Here is a 23,673-nt window from a genome sequence, read left to right on the forward strand (position 1 = left end):
ATTCGACAGTTTAATGGGGATAAGATCTGAATCATGTGTCTGAATCATCATCTAAAAAAAGTGCTAAAACTGTAAAAGCACACAAGTGAAGGGCAGGCAGTAAATTTCATGTTGGAACAACTGTGCGTTGAGAGTACTTTGTCAAAATAATATCCCTACCTTGTCACAGAAGAATTTGCAAAACCACATGTGCAATTTGTGTATCTCAGAAAGGCATCCTGTTTATGTTTCAAACAAACAATCAGTAATATATCACAACTTGAGCAGTTGCAGACTTCCCCATCTAAGATTGATCTATAAATGATACACGGTAGCTTCATGTTTTGGAATCTCTATCTTGTGATGATTTAGGCATTATATGATACTCATTCAACTAACCTATGATGATGAGAAACAGACACAAAGGATGAACTTGACCCACAAGTCCTCAGACTTGACCTTTTTATCTTGCCAAAAGTTGTGTGTATAGGAGAGTATACAGTGAAATGTTTAGTTTCGAGAATGCCGAATTCCTTTGATAGTGATGATGAACAAACAAAGGACTGCTCCTCGTGTAGATTACGGGACCTTATTTGGAATATAATGCACAATAATTTTTTGATGCAGCTCTGTATTCACTACAAAATGATAAGCGTTGTTGGTCGTGATCTCCATTCATCCATCCATCCAATTTCTGTACCACTTCGGCTCTATTTTCGTGCTCAGTGCAAGTCTAGTGCAAGGCCCACTCTAAATCTGAGGTGGGCTCGACTAATTTTTGGTGTTTATGCCGACACGCATCTTGGGGCAATTAAAATCGGGCGTTTTGCGCCATTTTGGGTGTGAACACAGCTGACTTGATTAGTTGCCAATCAAAGCCGTCCCGGTCCTAATGTATCCATTAGAACTGGCGCAGGAGAGGCACAGTACTTGCCATGGCAAAAGGACAAACTGAAGAGACAAAGTGCATTTATAAGGAACTCCAAGCAGACCTCCACGGTTGGATGATCTAAAGTTGGTCAGGGAGATTACGGATCTGTGAAGTGGGCATTTGGAGACTGCCTTCCACCACGATAGTTTGTGTCCGTGTGTGACATATTTACTGTTCATTCACCAATACCACCTACACAACATGTGGTGGAAACACAAACCAGAACAGGATTGCTGATCTGAACTGTACAGAGATTAACTGGATTGGCATATTGTCCAACTGCTTATTACAGTATTTATTTCTACAGCAAATATTTGTATAAAAGCCCCTCTGGGGTAGTAATATAAAACAAATTAAAAACAATAAGTACAGCTGTAACAGAGTGTCACTTCTTGTAGCGCCCACCCCCCCCAATTATTATTTTTTTTAAATTCCCCGGAAACAAAAATCACAGCTGACATTAGCATGGATTTTGCCTTCAAGAACAGAAGCATTACAAACATTCTTGGAACAAGACAGATGCTTTGAGATCAGCTCGCTCTGTCAGCCATCAGCCATCGATCCGCACTCCAACCAAAACCTTCTTCTTCCACCCCCCATAATCTCTTCTTGTGTGTGATCAGCCTCACAATGGATTACTCATTGGTGAACAGGCAGGTAGACAGTCTTGGCTCAAATCAGACAAGTTCAAACAAATACCCCCCTTTTCCTATATCACTAGCAGACAATGACAAGCCTTTTCTCCCATCTGCCACCTTGTCAATCGGCAAAAGTTGAAACCGACACTGAGTGGACTCGTTGATCTTGAGGGCACTCCCGGAGGGTGTGAGCATGTGTATGTACATAAAGTAAAAACAGGAATTTGGGAAACAAATGACAGAGGTGAGCTAAAAGACAACAACATGTCTGGAAGGGAAAGGAAAGCGAGACTTGATTGGCGGACGTTGAGCGGATGACAGGTGGATGGTGGTAACAGCTCCAATAGAAAGCTCGTCATCTTTCTGTCATTTTCAAGGATCTCAGGATGTTTGCCACACCTGGTGAGGGGTTTGTGTATGAGTTTGAGTTTCAGCCTCACAAGTGGGTTCTGCTCTGGTATGTCGGTCAACAGTCAAGATTTGACCAGGTGGAAGATTGTGGCTTTTGTTGCCTTTTGTGTCCATTCTCCCTTTTCTTTTAGTTTAGTGTCGAGAAAGGCGTGGTTTGTCTGATAACTTTAATTGGTTACAAGCTCCGCCCTTGACTCAACCTGCCCAGACGAATTCCTTTGCAAATGTGCATGTAATTACAACATGTCCCTTTTTTTTTAATCAGACTCACATACCACAAAAGTGACTTCAGCTACCTTTTGTGTTCATGTGTCGGTCGATGAGAGCATTTATTCCGCAAGTGCGCTTCTCATGGTACATGTGAGGACTTGTGTGGGAGTTTTGTATGGAGTGTCACTAAGGGTGGAAAGCAGCTGGGGTTACAGTGGAGGGTGTGCAGGATGTGAAGCAGCACTAGGGGCGGGATGAATCACAATAGGAAGAATGAATGCACAATCCAGCTGCTATCCTCTGCGGCCTTAATTGCTACAGAGAATCAGGAACTATTTTTGTTTTGAAGTTTTGAGTTTTGAAAAGTTTCAGTTAATAATGCTAATAACAATTTTTCTATTCCACTTGTAGAAACCACCACCAACATGCTGTACAGCCCACAAAACTGGCAATCAGACAACTAATAGTAATAAAACAATATAAATACGGAAATAATCATCTTCATACATGAAGAAAGCGTCAAATCAATAGTTAAATAAAAGCCAGATGATAAACGTGAGCTTTAAAGCGGACGTCAACCAAAACATATTTTTTTTCAAGAATATGTTCTCTGTAAGCCCATTAGTTGAAACAAGGCATTCTGATAAATATTTTGTTTATGTATTAAGAGTTAATCCACCCATTTTTAGCCATCTATAGAGTCGGCCATTTTGTCACTTCTGTCGGCTGAAAATGACGTCACAACTGCTCACAACGACCAATCACGGCTCAGATTCAGAAAACAGGTCAGCCGTGATTGGTCGTTGTGAGCAGTTGTGATGTCATTTTCAGTCGACAGAAAAAAAAATGGCTGCCTCCTGAGATGGCTAAAAAAGGGTGGATTTTGCTGCTTAACTCATATTCCACAAACACAATATTAATCAGAATGCCGTGTTTCAACTAGTGGGCCTGGTAGGAACATGTGTCATCTTCCAAACCACTCATTCTATACAGGGTCACGGGGAGGTGCTGGAGCTGTCAACAGGCGAAGGCAGACTACACCCCGAACTGGTTGCCAGCCAGTCGCAGGGCACACACAGACATTGTCACTGAGCGGGAATTGATCCCACGCTGCCTGCACACAACTCAGGCATGTGTACCACTACACTACCAGTGAACCTTGGTGGGAACATATTCTTGAACTAATATGTTTGGGTTGACTTAGGCTTTAACTCCACAAACGCAATATTAATCAGAATGCCGTGTTTCAACTAGTGGGCCTGCTGGGAACATTTTCTTGAAAAAAAATGTGTTTGGGTTGATTTCCCTCTTTAAGGAGAAATTCAAAAGAAACCAGTCTGCCCGAAATCAGCAGGCACAGAGTTCCAAAGCTGCAGAGCCCTAACTGCGAAAGGACATGCATGGCAAAATGTTGTCGAAATGACCTCTGTTGACGCTGACCGGAAAACGGCACATATGCATGCCCAACCCCTAGTTGGCGATGTCACGTAGAAACACTACACCCAAGCACATGAGCTGTTTGGCCCTCCCATAGTTTTGATCAATTGTTGTTTAAAAATAGTGTTGTGCAGTGTAAACAACCACTTTCAGACAGACCTATAATTGTATTCAGCTGACCGCCGACCTCCACTTGCCGTTGGCCTGTATCATTCGTCAACTGAGATTTGTTTTGAATGTAATGTGACTTACGTTTTATTAATACCTAACATTTCTTCATGGAAATTGGTTCAGTCGGTTTTGTCTTTTACGGGTTCACTAATAACTGCAAATGTAATAAAAAGTCCTACTATAAACTTGATTTTTCACCATCTAAGCCAGGGATGGGCAATTTAAATGCTGGAGGGGGCACACTTTTTTCATCAGTGTGACTGGGGGGCACATAAGACCACGCATTTCCTAACCAGATGTATGACAAAAATGCTGTTTTAGATATGGATAAAATGCGTGCATTTATGCAAAATATGTGCTCTTAATATATTACATTTTTCATAGTACATGTCTGAATGCATGCATAAAAGATACAACAACAAATGGTTTGAAGCAAACAACAAAATAACGCCATACCATACCTTCCATAAAAAATGCAATTCAAGGGCGAGACAAAACTGCTGAAGAGCAAACCAACATTAAAGCGGAAATGAGCCTCAACTAGTTAAAACGATGCATTCTGATTAACATTGCGTTCATGGAATATGACTTATGCAGCAAAATCCATCCGTTTTTGTTCATGTCCAGGGGCGGCCATTTTGTCACTTGTCGACTGAAAATTACATCACAGTTGCTCAGGGATCAGGTAAGGACCATCATGGCACAGCTTTTTTCTGATGCTGAGCTCAGCAATTGTGCAGTTATTCTCAGTCGACAGCAATTGGCAAAATCGCCGTCCCTTGACATGGACAAAAATGGGTGGATTTTACTGCTCATATTCGACAAATGCAATATAATCAGAATGCTGTGTTTTGACTAGTGGAGGCACATTGAACATACGGTATTATTATTGTGAAGGAATGTTTTGGGTTTGGCTGGAAACCAGTTCAGGGTGTCCCCCGCCTACTGCCGAAGACAGCTGGGATCGGTTCCAGCACCTCCGTGAAACCCATGAGGATAAGCGGTTTGGATAATGGATGAATGGATGGACTTCCCCTTTAAATGCTCGAACTCATTTAGTGCATTTTTATTCAAAAACCAATTTACTCATATTTTGGCTGTTATTGAGGTACTGTTCGTGCTGCATATCAATCCTGTTAAGCCTGCATATCAAACTAAAATCCAAAAATGATTAGGCCTTCTCAGGTTGTAGTACACGCCAGTATTAAGACCTGCTATAAGTGCAACAAAAAGCCGTGTCTGCCATCTAGTGGTAAATGGTGATATTACAAATTGAAACTACATTTGAAGTAGTTCGGCACCCACAAATTAGCATGTTCACTGATATTTGTTTCTTTTTTTCAATATGTATATATTTTCTAATTCTTAAATTTAAGTCCATCCCTGATCTAGGCTATCTAGCTAACCACAAAACTTGAGCCATGCCTCACACGTCCATGGCAAAAAGGAGCCTGTCAAGAAAAGAGGTTTTATTTGAGCCCTTGTGTAACATTCAGCACAGTACCAGACTGTGAGTGTGAGATTTGCCTGTTAAATCCCACCAAGTGCAGTCAGTTTGTGGCGCTTCCCACAGACTGAAGTAGATGAGTCACTGCTGCTGACCTTTCTTATGTGGTTTCTGCATAAGCAAGACTTCATTATTTTGCGAGTTGCTTGTTCTTTTGGGTGAGGGTTCTTTGTGTCACTGAGCTCAAGGAAGCGCTTGGGACACACGGAGGGTTTGAATGGAATTTTATTTCCTTTCATATTGTTGAACTGCAGTCAGCAGGGCAGTATTCAGCCTACGTCTGTAGTATCAGTTACTCTGCTGAGGGATTTTGGAAACAACAAGTCAAGTGTTTCCATGAGACTTTAGGCTCATTAGTAGTCAAGTTGCTCCCATGTAGCTGGAGTCAGGATCCGCTTTGTACATATACAGTAACCTTTCAACTGACGAAAGTCAGTACTGAGATATCTGTATGTGCCTCTTTCCAGAAAAGGCACTCATCTGTGCCACATTTGATGGTTCAACCCTTCACTTTGTGTTCTTGCTAAGCCAATAATATGCACACTTTTATTCGTACATGTTCTTCTGGACAAAGGACCCCATTGTCTGAGCTGACTTCTCAAGAGGAGCCAAGGCTGCTGAAAGGAGAACCTGCACCGACCCAACTTGGCAGAACCAAAGGCTGTGACATTTTACAGTGGAAACTCGTGGGTGTTGGCCTCTTTGCTGTTGTTTATTATAAAACAGATGTGTCAACTATAGCTAAAGGGAACCAGTAGTACTGAGGTTTACTCCAACAAAGTTAGCAGGCGTGTGGAAACTTGAATATGCACTTTCAGCTACTCTGGGAAAATGCAATCCAGCTTCTTAGTGGCTTGTGTTTAACCTAACTTGTCATATTTGTTTGGGCGAGTCTAAGATTAAGCATTTCAAAGTCTTGGATTCTTGTAGGCCAAGACTTGAGAATTTGAGGTCAAGATGTGGCTTCTAAGTGAAACAGACTGCCGTTTCATATTTCATACCAGCATATTACACAGCTGTTAAAAAGTGGCAATTGTGGTTGTAACACGTAACATGTAACATCGTAAGTCTTATTCCACGATCCCCAATTTCACAGAATGCGCTACTGCTGCCAATAATGTTAACTAGTGGCATCCCCATTTAAGTAATGGATACACCCATTGTGAAACAGGTGTACAATATTAATCTGTATAATATCTTCCTGGCATTTAAAGTTGGATTTCCTCTGTGATGCGCTCACGGCCATGCTAGGAAGATCAAACAATGTCCCTAAGGTTGAAGGTGAAATGCCTTAACAGATGGAGCTTAACTGAAAAATACCCACTGTGAACATACACAGGATGCTGTTTAACGAGGCCAGGAAAGTACCACTGACGCACATCGGGAGGTACCATCCTATCAGAGCTTCTCCGGAAGGTAGAATCCACTTGACTGCATTTGTGGTCCTCTTCAAATCCCAGTGAGGGGAAGCACCGCTAAATTCTTGTCTCTATTTTTGGGTTGTTATTCATGATCTGGTAAATGATTCTGCAGTACTTCCCCACTTCTTGTGAGCCAAGGCACTTGCAGTATTTTAAATTTTTCACCCAAAAGTTTGTACTCAGTGTCAGAGATGTCACAGCAAGGCAGGCAACACGGCAACTGCCTGGTGCCTTGAGCTGAAGGAGGTCCAGAGTGAGGGCTGGCATTGGACAACATCAGTAATAAACAGACTTTTTAGTTGCCTGCATTTCATCATTTGTTGGTTTCTATGCAAACATTCTGATTTAGAATAAATAAATAATACAAATAAATAAATACATGAGATAAATAATAAATAAAAGTGCGCATACACACATTTTATTTCACTTTTCTTTCTTACAGTCCACTTACATTAAGTCAAAGAGGCGTAGTGATCAACCAAACTCTACAGATAGAGCTTCACCTTTCAGGATGTTTATCTTTCCTCCTCCATAGATTCATGAGATATGTCTTCATCACCTTTCATAATTATAACCCTTGGATCTATTTTCTCCTCAAGCTTTCGTCTTGATGTTGGGCCTAGTTTACTCAGGGACAGACTACATTCTTTCCCCGCACAAAATGACTCACTCTATACCAAACAGAAAATACCAAAGACTGGCAGAAAGGAAGAAAAAAACCATACGACATGTGGAATTCACTCAAAGCTGACGGTGGCCATCACATTGTACGCTGACAAAACAGTGTGTAGAAAGATTTTTCATAAGTAATTACGGTTAGGCACAGTTCCAAGCTATGAGTTAAGCGGTGGCTCGATGAATGTTCCAGCCCACTCCCTCCCCCAAAGGATGTGCTGCTAAAATTCCATTATATCACACCCCCAATGAGATGAACATAATGTCATAAAGTTTTCCGTTGCTGACATATGACAGTTTTTGCCTCTTCCTCCTGCACCTCCCACTGGGGGTATTGCCCGGCCTGAGACTGAGCTTATGTTTACGGCAAAGGACTGTTACTTATTTTCTTCCCCAAAATGTGTCCCCTTGGAGCAAAAACGATATGATGCAAATTTCATACAAATTGCTTGGACGTGCTGACACAAGACCGTGCGGTCGAAAACAGCTGGAAATGTCTGTGGATTGATGTGCAATACAGTCCAAACACGGATTGACATTTGTGTGTGCATGCGCTACACACGGGCCAGTCAGCTGTGTGTAACATATGCAATGTGATTAAATACACACGTGCGAAAAATGAGACATTCTAACACCTTTCCGAGGGAGAATATTCTGTGTACATTGAGATGATTTACTGCCAAAACACTGAAAGAGGACTCCCGTGTGTAGTTATAACGCAGCCATTGACCGTGTACAGTACTGCAAATGCACATGTAAGAACATGTTCAGTTTGCCAGAAGAGGGTCATAAAAGAATTAATGTTGCATGCCGGCGTGTTGTAACGTAGCAACATGATATTTTACTGAAGTGTAATTGCAGTAACATTACATACAGTAAATAAAAAAATCTGCCAATTTAGATGATCACCAGGATTGATGGTGTAGATGCAATTAGAAATAAATCAAACAGTGATAGATTCAACAGGGAAACTTCCCAATCCTTGCTCTACTTTAAGTATAGTAGTGTTTAGTTTCTAGGCGTGTGGTGCAAAAAGGGTGTGTTCATAGTCAGTGTCTTTGTCAGTGTTCATAGTCAGTGTCTTTACTGGAACAAAAGACGTATTTGAATCCAAAGTGTCACAGTGGAATGCACCTTTGTTCAGTCCCACTTGAATTCCAGCATCCTCCCTAGTCCATTTATCCCACCGGGCCTCCTACTGCCTTTGTTTCCACTTGGCTTCTGTCAGACACACATACAAAAACTGTGTTTAAGTGTTTGTGGTGCCGTCTCCGTGTGCCAAAAGTTCCCTAATCTCTTCAATGGCTGAAACTCTTTTACCCCAATGAGTCTCAGAGCTTGAGATGCCAAAACACTACGCCGGGCATTTTTTTTTAGCACATTTACTTTTCTAGGATGGTCTTAGAGCTGAAGTAGACACTTATTGCTTTAGTCGAAAGGTTCTGAAAACGGCCAAGCCGTAATATAAAGAGCATAATGCAAACACTCAAAGAGAATGGCAAGCATGTATAAAAAAATTGAAATATTGAAGTTCCATACTGTTGAGTTGGTCTGGAATTACGCTTCCCCAATTGGTTTAAATTTGTGTAAATGCGATGTTCTCTACTGGCCTGACTCTATTTTTGTTATGTAATGATTGACACACCACTAATGTAGTATATTTTGGACCATTTTTCTCTTTATGCTGAAAGAAAGAAATTTGGAATTGTGTCAGTTGAACCATGCAGTGTTAATCAAGACCAAGTGGGGCCACTGAGGGGGAAAAAAAATCTGTTTGAGGATGACACACCTAGTGATTTAGTTGGGGAAGAGCATCTATTCGACAAAAATCACAAATACTCAGACATACACCAATGAAGGATCATCAAAAGTCACTTTTGGATAAGACCTGAATGGACAATTAATTGGTGACCTCACTAACTCCTGGTTTGGCAAGCAAATTACAGCGTTTTCAGTCATTCTCGCACTTCTCTGTTAATGGGGATAACACAACATTCGTCTTCTGTATGTGCAACGGTTTGAACACGCAAAAAATGTTATCGTCACAATATTATAAGCACATAATATTTGACTGACAGTAAAGGTTATTAAAAGAACAATTACAATTGAAGATCATCCAAAATCAGCTGGTATTTCCATCTGATGTTTATGACCTTATATCTATTACTGGCAAAGTGGGAAGATGTGCTGAAGTTAAAATATATTTATGTCATTGCGAGGGGGGAACTTTTCTGTCTCACATCCAAGATGTTGATGCCTGAATGGTGAACATGAGCTTATTTACTATTCCTGGTTGGGGAAACTTGACAGGGGAGGAGTGAGGAGAGAAGACAAGTGAGGTAAGTTATGTCGGACAGAAGACGCCTGAGGCTTATTCTTCTGTCGTTCACTTCAAAATAAATTCTTAAAGGAACATACAGTAATGGTTGTTGGGTCTCTGCAGTACCATCCATCAAGTGTGAAAAGAAACAACCAAGTAAATCTGTTGTTATCTACACTTGTATTTTTTTTGCACAAGAACAGCAATTTAAATTTGAACAACTTTAAAATATAAAGTATTGACATATATGGCAATAATGTTAGTTAGGATGGAGGATGAAGATTGAAAGGCTAAAGGAGCTCTAACACTGGCTGCAACGCAAAACTGGTACAGATCAACGAACCTGTTTGTCAGTCATAAAACTAATCCAAAAGGGAAGAAGGACTGACATCTGTGCTTTTTTTTGGTGTGGCAGAACCACTTATGCTTCTTATCTGATAACTTCAACAAACTAAATAAATACAATACTGCACATCATAGTCCCCAGAGTGTTTAAGTCTAAGTTGGCTGTAAAATGTTTTTAATGACCATCCGAATAAAGAATGAAAAAAAATGCTTACATCTGGGCTAGCTAAATCAGTTTGTTTCATTGAACCAAATTATAATTTAGGTAGAAAATGTGGGTCTGTGCTTCTGATCGTGTTTAGGGCAGCAGAGGGATCTTCCGCTCTCAGTTAGCTTTATTGTGAAAATCCTCACATTACCGGAAACGCTTGACTTTATTACCGTAATCTTGACAATGGTTTCTCGGGCTCACTTGCATGGCGAAGGACCGTCAGGCTACTGGGAGAGCGAACTTGGCGTCTCACTTAATTTTTTTCCCTTGTCGACATCATACAAATTAAAAGAAGGTATCACACGGGAAATAAATAAATACTCAGTTATGCTCTGACTGGGATTTTCTTTTTCAAACGTGGGAGTTCGTGGCTCCTGGCTGATTTGGTGGATTTACAATCATCTTGAAACGCCGCGGCAACACATGTGTTTTAATTTGAATTTCATGTAATTTAGTGGGTGGACCAGTACCTTTGTCGTTGCAGTAATGGAGAACCACTTGCTGCTGACATGGCTGCTCATGTTTTTGCTCCCGAGAGCTTTGAATGCACAGGCTAGTGCACCTGAGGGAGGTGAGTCAAATTTAAATTCAAATTTTAAAAATGGGTTTGTCCCCAGGAGGGAAGTTCAAGACAGAAAGATAAGACGATCATAAAAATACTCTAGCGCGATAACGTACAGTATATTTGAACGAACGAATTGTGTCAATTAGTCTTTGTTATTGTCACTTGTCTATAATAAGAATAAGAAGGCCTTTATTGATCCCACAGTGGGGACATTTTCATAATACATCACAATGTTATTGTGACACAAATAGATGGTTCCTTCAAAACAAAAACTTAAAGTATCTAGGAGGCTCAATTCAGTGGTACAGCACAACTGCTGAGTCTGTCATTGAGAGTTAATATAGTAGTTGTGAGTGAGATGCTGCCACTGTGCTATGTCCATGAATAGGGGATGAGCGTGTTAACTACCCCCCCCCACAAAGTTCAGCACCGTTGTGCACCTGTTAATATGTGCATGTCATCTCCTCAACATAAACATATAGAAATAAAAGCAAATTTGCAGCTGAATTTTGAAAACATTGGCCGTCTTGTTCGAAATGTAAAATTCAATCCACCAGATTGTTTTGTGTGTGTATATATATATATATATATATATATTTTTTTAGGGCTGCATGATGTTGGAAAAAAATGACATTGCGATTTTTAAGGGGTTTGCGATATATATTGCGATGTTAAAAATTGAATTTTCACCAGATGACTTGAATAGATTTGTTTGGGAATAATTTGGTTAACTCACCATGCCATCATTGTATTCATATAATATCGTTTAATCCAGACTAAGGGGGTTCATCTGTGAATGATGATTGCTGAATATAAAAGGGCTCACAGCGGTCATGTCTCTATAACATAATAGATTATTTAACATTGTATTTCACACGGCGGCACGGTGGTCGACTGGTTAGCACGTCCGCCTCACAGTTCAGAGGTCGTGGGTTTGATCCCGGCTCCGGCCTCCCTGTGTGGAGTTTGCATGTTCTCCCCGTGCCTGTGTGGGTTTTCTCCGGGCACTCCGGTTTCCTCCCACATTCCAAAAACATGCATGGTAAGTTGATTGGATACTCTAAATTGCCCCTAGGTGTGATTGTGAGTGCGGATGTTTGTCTCTGTGTGCCCTGCGATTGGCTGGCAACCAGTTCAGGGTGTCCCCCGCCTACTGCCCAAAGACAGCTGGGATAGGCTCCAGCACGCCCCGCGACCCTTGTGAGGAGAAGCGGTACAGATAATGGATGGATGAATGTATTTCACACCTCAATGTAAACAGCAGCAAAATATTAAACACATTTTAAACAAAACAATAAAAAGAGCAGGTGCACTAGACCCTTGAGTCATTTAAAAAAATAGAAGAAAATAAAAAAAACATATATATACGGACAAAAGTATTGAGGCACATATTGATCAGTAAGACTTTTGACTGACCGGTTAGTCTCAAAATGTGGTGCTCGTATGCTCTCTCTCATGATCCTAGAAAGAATCACTATACTCAAGTTAAATTGTATTTGACTTAAGTATAATTTTCCTATATTTACTAGCTGCAGTGTCAATGTTTAAACTGTGATTTTCATGAAGATCTACTACACTACTGTGTTGTAATGTACCTGTAGTTCATTATGGTGGTACTTAGAGGGTGCAGTATTTCTTTGGGTGGTACTTGATGTAAAATGTTTCAGAATGACTGGACTAGACCACTCTCTTATTCTTAATACTTCATCTTATCAAAACGTTTAAGACAATTCTTTTTTTCCACATTCCATAAAAGCATGCTTGGATGAGTTTGGTGTAGAACAAACTGACAGCCCATGAACTTTAAACCCATCAAACACTTTCGGAATGAACTAAAACAGAGAGAGAGCAGGCCCTCTCACAGAACTGACTCCATACTGTCTTCATTTTCAATTCGTCAAGGTTAACTGCCAGGCATGACACCACTATACGTCCAACCATTATATTGCATCTACAGATGTTTATGATAATGGCATACCTGCACAAAGGTACAGATGGCGGGGAGTGGGCCCAGTTGTTGTGATATGATGAACCCCCACACGCTCCAAAGTTCAAACAGTGAGACTTATTGTAAAGAATTCTCCATGCTGATGGAAAGTGTGTTAGAATTGTGTATGGCTCCAGGCCTCGCTGCACGCAGTGAAACCTTTCAACTTTACCATTTGTCACAACATTCAAATCTGACAAACATTATGATTTTGATCATTCTTAAGCAGCATTCTAGCTGCTTTCTGAGCGAATATCTGGTTTCTGACACTTACATGTTTGGTTTACTTTACTCCCAGTAATGGTATAAAAATCGGACTCTCCATAATGCCTTTTTATATTCTACTTCTATTGCTGTCACTTTTTGCGCGGCGTGCATGACCATCCAAACATTCCTTCCCGTCTCTCACATGGAACTACCCGCAGACCGCCCCTCTTCTTTTTTTACTGCCTTCTCTGTTTCCTCTCCCAACCTCCTTTTTTCACTCACCCGACACCCTCCAGCCAAATAATCCTAATTTGGTACCGACCTCCTGCATGTGCCCTAATTTAGTCTTTAACCCTTTTAAACATCTGCACTTCACTACATTGCCCTACCCGATTATGAGTGAATTTTTGCAATAAAAAAATCGGTGAGTTGTTGTTTTTTCATATTCTTTTAATGTGATAGGAGAATCTCTAAATGATCTGTATATACTAAGTGATACATTAAGTGGAATAATATTATCCAGAGGAGTTGACATATTGTGGTAGTCTGTGTCGATGTTGCTCAAACTTTCTAAATGATCCATGTTTTTATACCCATTTCTCAAGCCTTTATTTTGCACTCAACTAAGCAATAGCTAGACAAATATGGAATTCCATCAAAAATATGGGAATTCCATGAAGAGAAAATGTGCTTCACACAATTTTAAAATCATCCTCATCATATTTACAAACTGAAATATTTTATTTTCTGTTTGGGAGAAATCATCTGGTTTGTTATTATTATTATTATTATTATTATTATTATGTAACATGTTCTTCCTGCATTCTGACATGTTTTTGGGAAGTTGGAAGTGTTGCAAAATTCAGCTAGTTTGACTAGTGATTAATCGTGCCATGGAGCAAACTGAGGTAAAATGGAGTGCAACCTTGGTTGCAACCTGCATAGCTGTTGTTGGTTCAGTCTCAACTATTTATAAGTTCAACATCTAAAAACAGAACATGACTTCAGCGATAAGAAACATTATTTTGATGCATACAATTGTCACATTAAAGCAGACATTCAGAGAGATTTTTCCCCATGCCATCTAAAATGCTGTTTAGAAAATAACACTTATTAATACATTAGTTTCCTCCAATAATTTAGCCAAATACCCATCTCTAACCAGACAAAACTCTTTGAATCGTCTTCAAATTTTATAGATTGTTCTTTAGATCATTGTCTTAAAGTCTGTCTTATTTTTTTCAGTTGTTTTTATTTCTGCAAGCCAAGACAAACATAAGAAACATACCCAGCCAAAACATGATCTCCTTGGCTTATCAGTAACCCACTACCCTGAAAAATTGAGAGGCGACTCATGCTGCTTAGCTTGGGAGCTTTTTATAAACACTCCACCTCTGATGATATCATATTGACAGTTTCGCTTTGGGGTTGCTGTTTGTTGTGCTTTTGTCTTATCATCACTGTTCACTGTAATTGCAGGCTTTCATGCTTTAAATTCAGTTTATGGAACATTTTTGAGGGGGGGTGGGTAAAGACGGATGCATGTATGTATATTTGAGGCATGAAAGGCAATCACTTTGATACTGTGAGATTTGAGACTGTAGATTAACATCACAAGCAACTACCTGTTTGGAGAGTAATTTTAAGGAGTGAGATATGGGATTGCGGGGGGACTTCAGAGAAAGATTTAGAGATCCAGATGGGTGCGCATGTACAATTATGATGTGCTAAATTATAGGAATAGATATATAGTGTGAAAAAGACACGGAATGTGCTATCAGAGTTTTCCATGCACATAGTTGTTTTTGCTTTTCAAAAGCTCAGGAGAGGAGCCTGTTGGAAGCTTTTGATAGCACAGAGAGAGAGAGAGATTCCGATTCAGAGAGTTAATGTAGCAGAGCGGCACAGTTATTAACACAAAGTTTACAAGATACAGTAAACCCATTAATACCAATTGTTTTTATTTTTTGTTTAACGCCCCTGTTTTCCTGATGATTTTTGCAGATAATGGGTCAAAATGAATCCATATTTTTCACCTCCATCTGTAAGACATGAGTCATGAGTTTTAACGTTTTGACACCCTTTGTTATTTTTGTACACAGTTCTTAACTGCTGCGAGGGGGACGTCCTTTTCCTGTTGGATTCCTCCGGTAGCGTGTCGTCTTATGAGCACTCCCGCATGCTCGACTTCCTCTCTGAGCTCCTCCTGCCATTTTCCCTGGGGGAGGATCAGGTGAGGATTGGACTTCTACAGGTGGGCACCCAACCACGCCTTGAGTTCGGCTTTGATACCTTCCACACTCAAAGCGGCCTGCAGGAGGCTCTGAGGGGCACCAAACCCCTCAGAGGGGACACCAACACCGTAGAGGCATTGAAAATTGCAAAGAATGGAGTGCTGAGACCCGGACCTGGGGACAGAGCTCGTCCGGGGCTCCCGAGGGTGCTGGTGTGGCTGACTGATGGCGTAAAACCGGGGGATGTGATTGGCCCAATGACTGAGCTGAGAGAGGAGGGTGTGGCCGTGCTGGTGGTCTCCACCGGTCATGGGAACTATCAGGTGTTGAGGCAAGTTGTGTCGCCACCTGCTGAGAACCATCTGTACTTCGTGGACATTGAGGACATGAGCATCATCTCAGAGGATCTTCGGGATGCCATCATCGGTGAGTTTTGACGTATATCAAGGGCTAAAACCAAGAAGCTGTCTGAAATCTATTTGATAAATGATCATAAACGCTGGAGAATTACAGCATTAGATCAATCTAATTGGACTCTTATAATAATTGCTTTGACTGAAGTTATGTGCCACCGTTAGCATTCCCAGACTACCACAAATGTTTGATTCTTACTATTCACAAAATCACATTTGATAATCCCTAAATGAATACAGTATTTCACTATGTCCAGCCCAAGATTTAATTTTATTCTTGAACGGAGTTCATACAGTATACATATTGGATGTAAAACATCAAATATTGCACATTTGTTTCTTTGGACTGAAAAAGGAAAACAAATCATTCTGACTATTATTAGATGTGCAAATGTACTTTAATGGGAAGTCAAGTCAAATATTTTCTTTAAAAGGTTATGTTCTGTGTGTCCCCACTAGTCTAAAGACTGTACTCTGATTAATATTGTGTTTGTGGAATATGAATTAAGCAGAAAAATCCACCCGTTTTTTTTATCCATCTCTGGGGGCGGCCATTGTGTCACTTGCTGTCGACCGAAAATGACATCACAGTGCCGAAGGGCTCAGGAAGCAAACAATCACGGCTCACCTGTTTTCTGGTTTGTTCATGTGACATTCACAAGATGAACCCTGAGGCACTTTGATGTCGTTTTCAGGTGACAGCAGGTGGCAAAATGGCAGCCCCCACTGATGGGGGGGAAAAGAAGAACTTGTGGATTTTGCTGCTTAATTCTTATTCCACAAACGCAATATTGATCAGAATACTGTCCTTAGACTAGTGGGGGGCACATAGAACATATTATTGTAAAGAAAATGTTTGACTTCCCCTTTGAACTGTCAACATTTTTTTTTTGTTTTACCTACCATATGCCATCTAGAAAATACTATTTGCCTTCTAGGGCAGCACAGCGGTTCATAAACTTATGAGAAGTATTAGATAAACATCTTTGTATGATCTTTAAACACAGCACAATGAACTAGTGGTTAGGATGTCTGCCTCCCAGTTGTGAGGTTCAGGGGTCAAATCTTGGCTCCAGCCTTCCTGTGTGGAGATTTCTGTGGATAGACTTTGTTTCCTCACACGTTCGAAAAAACACGCTTGCGAGGTTCTTCAAAGACTGTAAATGATCTCATAGCGTATGTGCCCTGCGACTGGCTGTCAACCAGTCTAAAGTACAACAACAAGCGAGTATTATTGACATTTATACTGTACTGTATTTGTTTCAACAAAATTACTTCCATTTATTTACACATAGAAACTTGCTCTGTGTTGAAAAGCCAACAACAAAACATCTCTCTTGAAACACTATGCTGAGTCATCAACGGGCCTCACTAGTGCGAGGTCATTGCTCTTGGATGGACATGACCATTTTCCTCCAAACTGCAATGGCCACTTGGAAGTGCCGTACTCATATCATAAATTGCATTTCGAGTTGCTGTACTTCACCCAAGTTCCATGCATGCTGCTGCCGACATGGACACTGGACGGCAATCCGCAGTATGGCTGAGCGCATGTGTAATGAGAGAGCGTGATCTATTCAGGGATTAATGAGTCGGTTACATCCCACGCCGCTGTGACAGACAAGACATACAGATGCATATATTCTTTCCTATATATAGACTGAAGAACCTGTTCATTTCTTCGCTGCCAGAGTAGGTAGCTGCCATGACACCCCGCAGGGACTCCTCAACAATTTTACATTCATACTGTAGCTCAAAGCCATGTTGAATTCATTATATGTGCACAACAAAGACCCACAGATAATCTTTCATGTCCAGATAGCAACACCTCTGTGTCTTTATTTTGCTACAGGGCCTGACTGGGTTCGCTATATCGAGGTCTTATTGCAGGGGTTATGAATGTATTGAGAAACCCAATCCGGTCTGCACTTTGGTTTCTGTCTCGAGCGGGGACATTTTTAGCACTCTGTCCTGGTCCATCGTCTGAATGATAGTGCAGTCTAGAATGCTGAGAGATGTTTTTGTATAGTGACTTCTGCAGTGGAGGCAAGTACAGAATGAACTGCTTAATTAATGTCTAAAAATGTACTCGTTATATATCAGGTGTATATTTATTGTGTTTGTCTGACCTTGCGTTTCTGCCGGCACCCCCCATTATATCCAGTGGCCAAAAAACAGCATAGCGGTCTTAACTGCCAATTTTCTTCATTAAACTTTGGGGTACAAAGTGATGATGATTTCTGTCGAGCAACAAGTGGCAGCGCAAATGTGTTCTATGACCTGAACAAAAATCCTGGGAATTCAATTAATGTGCTGCAGTTCCTGCTAACTAGGGCAATTTTATTTTATGAATGTTTTACAATTACGGTCGGTCGTACAGTACATTTATGTTGAAAAAGCACGTAAGACTGTAATTTTGGTATGTAGGCTACTATGGATATTTAGTCAAAGAGAACAACACTTTTATTAACATATTTTTCCTTTGCACCTTCCACAGAGATAATCCGCGCCGAGCGTATCAATGTCCGGGACGTGTCCTCCAATGCAGCCACGCTGCAGTGGCGACCTGTTCTGTCCGGTTTAGCGGGCTACTACGAGATCCGCTTCGGTCCACTTCCATCAGGCGGGACAGGAAGTGGAGGAAGTGGTCCTGGGACCAGTCCGAGCACTGGTGGTAGTCAGTACCAGAGACTGGTCCAATCATCAGATTCCAACACTGTCAGGCTAACAGGCCTGAAGCCTGACACCACCTATACTGCCACTTTGACTCCTGAGTCCAATGAACAAGCTTTTAACACTCTGTCGGTCACCTTCGCAACACAAGCAGGTTGGATTTTAAAACCTGTAAACATTGGGGCATGACCACTTGCTGCAAATGTGATCTTGTTTGATGGTTATCCCTCCTTCTATTTTCTTTGGTCTCGCTGTCCCACCAGAGGTCCAGAGTCCAGCTATGGTCACGGTCTCAGAGTCGGGGCCGACCAGTGTTCGAGTGAGCTGGGGTCCTCTCCGGCCCCAGGCTGTCACAAGTTACTACGTAGAATACTCGGCCCTGCCCACTGGAAAGCTGCATACTGTCACAGTGGACAAACGGCAAAACTCCACGCTCCTCAAGAACCTCCAACCAGATAGCACCTACTTGGTCACTGTTAGCGCCCGGTATTCATCGGGCAAAGAGAAGGCAATGTCGGTGAAAGCCTGCACACAGGAAGGTGAGCTGTATGAACATCTTGGTGGCTAACTAACAGTGGTGGAGCATTTCTGCTGTCCGAAACAGTATCAGAAGCACTGACCTACATTTACAACTTCAATTCTCATATTTATTCTATGAAATTGTACTAAATAATTCCCCAAAATGTATTATCTTCATTTTGGAACATTTTTCTTGGCTGCACTGGTTTAAGGACTTGTATTGTTGTTATTTTTTTTGTCCAATCTTGAGGCTTTATGTGGTGCAGTGTCAGTATGATCTGTTAAGGGTCTTCAGAATCAGTATTGCTGACAGATGTAGCTTAAACTTTACAGTATTAGCAATTGGACCGTTAATTTAACCAATCAGATACAAAATATGTCTCAGGAGGCCATTTGGGCCCACAGTGACGTCAGCATTTTTCGTCTCTGGTTGGTCAGAGCAAAACTTACTACAGCCGACCGATTTCGACTAGAAACACGTCTGTCGCGATCTGCACTTTAGTAATCAACTACTCCGGTAAGAACATTTATTTAAATATTTACGTTTTTGTCATGGTGTTTGATAAATATTGATTCTCAAACTGCTCCAGATGATTTACGTGACACAGTTGCATGTTGTTATATTGCTTTTTTTTTTTATACACAAGTTGTAATGGATTATATAATTGCAACGTAGGAGGAGTGCGATATGGAAGAAAATGTTTTTTATTTTTTATCCTGATAACGATATACATTTTCCAATATAGTATTTTTTTCTTAAAATTACATGAAATTAATGGCAATATTCTGTCATCTTTTATTCATTTATTTATAAAATATATATTTTATATAGACCACACACAAAATGAAAGATCAATACAAATAAAATAAAACAAATATCCAGTGACCAAATAAATACCATTGAAAATATCTAGTAGCATAACCACTTTTCAAGGAATGCTATAAAGTACAAAGAATTAAAATAAAAATAACAAAGTGCACATGTAACATTCAAGTATGACTACCATTTATCCAGTACAAGTGCTAATAAATGAAGTTTTTCAGGTTGAGTTTTAAGAACATGAGACTGTTAGCAGCTTCTGAAGGCCAGACTGCGACATCTCAATCTGAACATTAGAGGCAACATGTAAAAGGTGTATGTAGAAGGTGAAGAAGAAAAAGAAGATAGTCGTGTGGATGGATCCACACTTTGTGATTTGATAATGATTAATGTACAGTATGTACTCATTGTCCATAAACTCTAACAAACAAAACATAATAATAATACAAGATAAACCGTTATATCATACAACTCTATGCCGTATGATAAGTGTTGGTTTTAAGAGGTGGATTAAGTCAGATAAATCCCCATGGCAGTGGCTCACTCCTTTGGGAATTGGCTCTGGGATCAAGGTTCCTTATTCAAGGAAGCATTCACTCTAGGCAGTTTGTACCATGCTTGGGCATGCTTGAAAGAGTCCGGTTCGCTTGACTAGCATGAGTGCTCCAATGTGTGCTGTCGGGCAGTGCACTTCCTTTTCATGCACATGCAGGGCGTGTTGTATAATCATTACGTACATTCCACCCAGTAATTTATGAAAACTGCCACCTTGCACAATTGAAGTAAACAAAATAACTCAAAAATACTCCTCAAATTCAGGTACGTGGCAGGATAGGTTATCAAGTTGAGCTGGTAAATATTGCTAGCGTAAGTGTTAATACAGTTGTTTTTTCTGTTCTATATGGAAAAAAATTAGAAGGCTCTTAAAGAAGAGGCATTAATTTGTTTTATTGAATAACATAGTCAACAATTGTAATGGAGGCCACTCATGTAGGATATTATTCTTGTATCCCTCCTAAATTCTGGGATGTTTTGCAGTGACTCCAGCCCTGGCTGACCTGCAGCTGACTACAGTGGATAGCCACTCGGTGCAAGTGGACTGGAAAGGCAGCTTTGATGGTTTGAAGGGCTACTGGCTCACCTGGGAAGGAAAACAAAGAGTCGCCGAGCACTCTTCTTTCTATTTGCCGCCCAACTCTCTGTCGACGCGACTCACCAATCTCCCTCCTTCTGCAAGGGTGTGTGTGTCACCCATTTATAAGATGGCACGGGGAGAGGGACTGTGTTGCACGGCAAAATTTGCCTCAGGTGAGCAGCATGCCCGATATGTTTATTGGTCTCAGTCTTAACATTATACATCAGAAATAGACAACTGGCGGGCCATGAGCCACATGTGGTCTGTGCTCAGACTCTGAGGGGCTGATTAAAATATATATATATATATATATATATATATATATATATATATATATATATAATAAAGTTAAATAGGAGCCAACCCCTGTTTTTTGTGGGTAATGGAGCTTTATCTGAGCTTTTTGAATAATATTTTGGGTTTACAAATTTTTGTCCCAGTTGCCCAATTTTTCCAGTGATTTCTAATGGTTGTCAGTTATATGCAGATTTTCGCTGTTCGTGGGCCGGCACGTATTTTGGCCGTATTTAAAATGGCATTTTTGTCACATTTGGTTAGAAAGTGTGTGGTCCTATGTGGCCCTCCCCAGTAGCGCTGATGAAAAAAATGTGGCCATCTCCATCATTTAAGTTGCCCATCCCTGGTATACCGTAAACCCCCCTCCATTGTGGGTTCTTTGTTTGCTTTCATGCTATTTTCTCATACTTTTTTTATCCAGTGATAACTCAATATTGTTGTTTTTGGGTGTAATTCTCCACATCTGGCAACTGAGGATGGCACACATTGTGTAAAGTTGAAAAAGAAGGGAAGAGGAAGCTCGGTATTCCAAAATCTGCCTTTTTTTTTTTGCTGAAAGTGATTATTGAATTTCTCAATTGTCTTCCATCTGGCATTTTACGCCTTGTGTGGCTGTATGTTCATTTTATAATGTACATCTTTGGGCATGGCTATTGATGTATATTGGGAGATAAGTTTGTTAGTTTGGAAAAAAACATTATTTATTGAACAGTAGTAGTGTACACTGTATGATAGTCTTCTCCATTTCTTTTGATCTATCTCTAAATATATTACCATAAATGTTTTCTAATATGTTAAATTGTTTTTAAAGACCTTTTAAAAAACAAAGAGTACAGTAAATGCTATGAAAACATGCCCAGTGAGAATTTTATTACACATTTCACTTATAGCGGGAGTGATCTGGAACTTGGTAACCCATCCTTTGGGTATGATGCTGCACTTTGCCCTAATGCAAACTCTCCATTTTATTATTATTTTGGCTCATTGTGTGTTTTCCCCTTCTGCCCTTCTAGATGCGTCAACGTACGGCTACCGATCGTAGCACTGCCTAACAGCGAGTGCACCTAACCAAACATGGAGGCTCACGACAAGAAGAACAATGTTGACTTTTCATTCATAATTCTTTCCCATGACTCTCCTCGCTCTGTGGATATCATCCAGGAATGATGTGTAGCTTGGCGTACTGAGCACTCATGTGGAAAACATACTGTAGACACTAAGGAGTGGTCTGGCACAATGTGGAGCACGCTGTCTGACAAAATTCGGAACACAAAACAACTGTTTGTGTTTATATTTCTATTGAAATTAAAAATATAAAGTTAAAATGTTTAAACTCTATGTTAATGCTGCCCTTATCAGCTAAAATTTTAGAAACATATCTCAAATTAAAGTTTATTTAATAGCATCCCTCAATCTTTTCTAATGCAACATTTTGTGCATAGCTGTTCTATTAGAGGCCTGTTGGAGTCTGTTAAAAAATGTATGCATTTTAAATACTGTAAACGAATTTCAGGTCTTTTTAAAGACCATGCATTGTATCCCCCAAGGGGATACATCGGGTGATTGATGTGGCTTGCTTTGGAGAATGTTTTGCACCATTGGGGAGTCTTATGCCCCAAGCATTTGTTTTGACTTTTTTTTAATATCGACCACAAGAGAAAAGTAAAAATGTGGTCTACTCTTATAACAAGCACTTACAAACATTGTTTGGCAACTTTTATATGATAACATACTGTTCTGTAATAACCCTTCAGTTCGAGTCATATTCATGACCAAACAATATACTACTAATGTCTGAAGAATGATTCAGATTCCACCATTCATATTTATTTACCCCAGATACCTGGGATTATAATTACAATTATTAACAGTGTATTTACACTTGTATAACGTGTTTTCATTTCAAGGCTGTTACTGAGTTAGTCTTTGCTGCCCTCTACTGTCGGCTACCACGGCAGCTTCCTTTCAATATAAAAAAAACCGCTCCATGTCCTTTGAGAAAGTTTCATTTTATTTTTTTGTTGACCGACCTCCTCTACTTTGTAACATCAGCTTGCAATAAAGTCTTTTTTTTATATATGTACCCAGCTTCATTTATTTATCCTTTGTCATTTTCAGTCTTTTTAAGTGACAATGTACATGGATCAGCAGATTGTGACAATATTTTTTAACAAGGCAGGTACTGCAACTCTATTAACCCGACGTTTTAAAGTAATTTACTGTTGCCAACAAGTCCCAATTGTACTTACTTGAATCTGTGTGGAGAAAATAGAGGGTAGTTTAATATTAAATTAAATGGACACAGAAAATTTGATTTAAAAACAAACTTTTTTTTAAATCACGCGTTGAACGTTGAATTTTACTATGCAGCGTAGTTTTGCCGTCAAGACGGCTGTGCCGTGTTTACTGCTATATTCTCCGTACAGGTTTCTCTGGTATTTCCAAATAGAGGAGAAACTGGTTGTGTTGAGTGTTCGTATCACGCAGGGGTGGGCAACATTTTGTGGTCAAGGGCCACATTTGATTTTAAACAAATGGGTCAGATCATTTGTATATTAAAAAGTTAA

At 40.2% G+C, this 23,673-nt stretch overlaps 1 protein-coding gene across 2 annotated transcripts; it reads left to right on the plus strand.

Annotated features, from left to right (window-relative positions):
- Positions 1-10,419: 10,419 nt before the first annotated feature.
- vwa1 (von Willebrand factor A domain containing 1) lies at positions 10,420-23,189 on the plus strand. 2 transcript variants are annotated; one of them, XM_086028233.1, is made up of 7 exons: positions 10,420-10,551; positions 10,741-10,827; positions 15,118-15,675; positions 18,160-18,489; positions 18,599-18,874; positions 20,713-20,982; positions 22,120-23,189. In XM_086028233.1, the coding sequence occupies exons 1-7, from the start codon at positions 10,440-10,442 to the stop codon at positions 22,146-22,148; spliced, it is 1,662 nt and encodes a 553-aa protein (XP_085884359.1). In that variant the 5' UTR covers positions 10,420-10,439; the 3' UTR covers positions 22,149-23,189. The 2 variants fall into 2 exon arrangements, with proteins under 2 accessions (XP_085884359.1, XP_085884369.1); XM_086028243.1 differs by having other exon boundaries at positions 10,453-10,827.
- Positions 23,190-23,673: the final 484 nt, after the last annotated feature.

Source organism: Filicampus tigris, chromosome 1 (genome assembly GCF_054856515.1).
Source record: "Filicampus tigris isolate MCC_2025a chromosome 1, RoL_Ftig_1.0, whole genome shotgun sequence".
NCBI lineage: Eukaryota > Metazoa > Chordata > Actinopteri > Syngnathiformes > Syngnathidae > Filicampus > Filicampus tigris.

Coding starts and splice junctions, on each gene's coding strand:
- vwa1 (XM_086028233.1), top strand. CDS start 10,440: ATGGTTTCTCGGGCTCACTTGCATGGCGAAGGACCGTCAGGCTACTGG. Junction 15,676..18,159: donor TCTTCGGGATGCCATCATCG/GTGAGTTTTGAC, acceptor CACCTTCCACAG/AGATAATCCGCGCCGAGCGT. Junction 20,983..22,119: donor CACGGCAAAATTTGCCTCAG/GTGAGCAGCATG, acceptor CTGCCCTTCTAG/ATGCGTCAACGTACGGCTAC.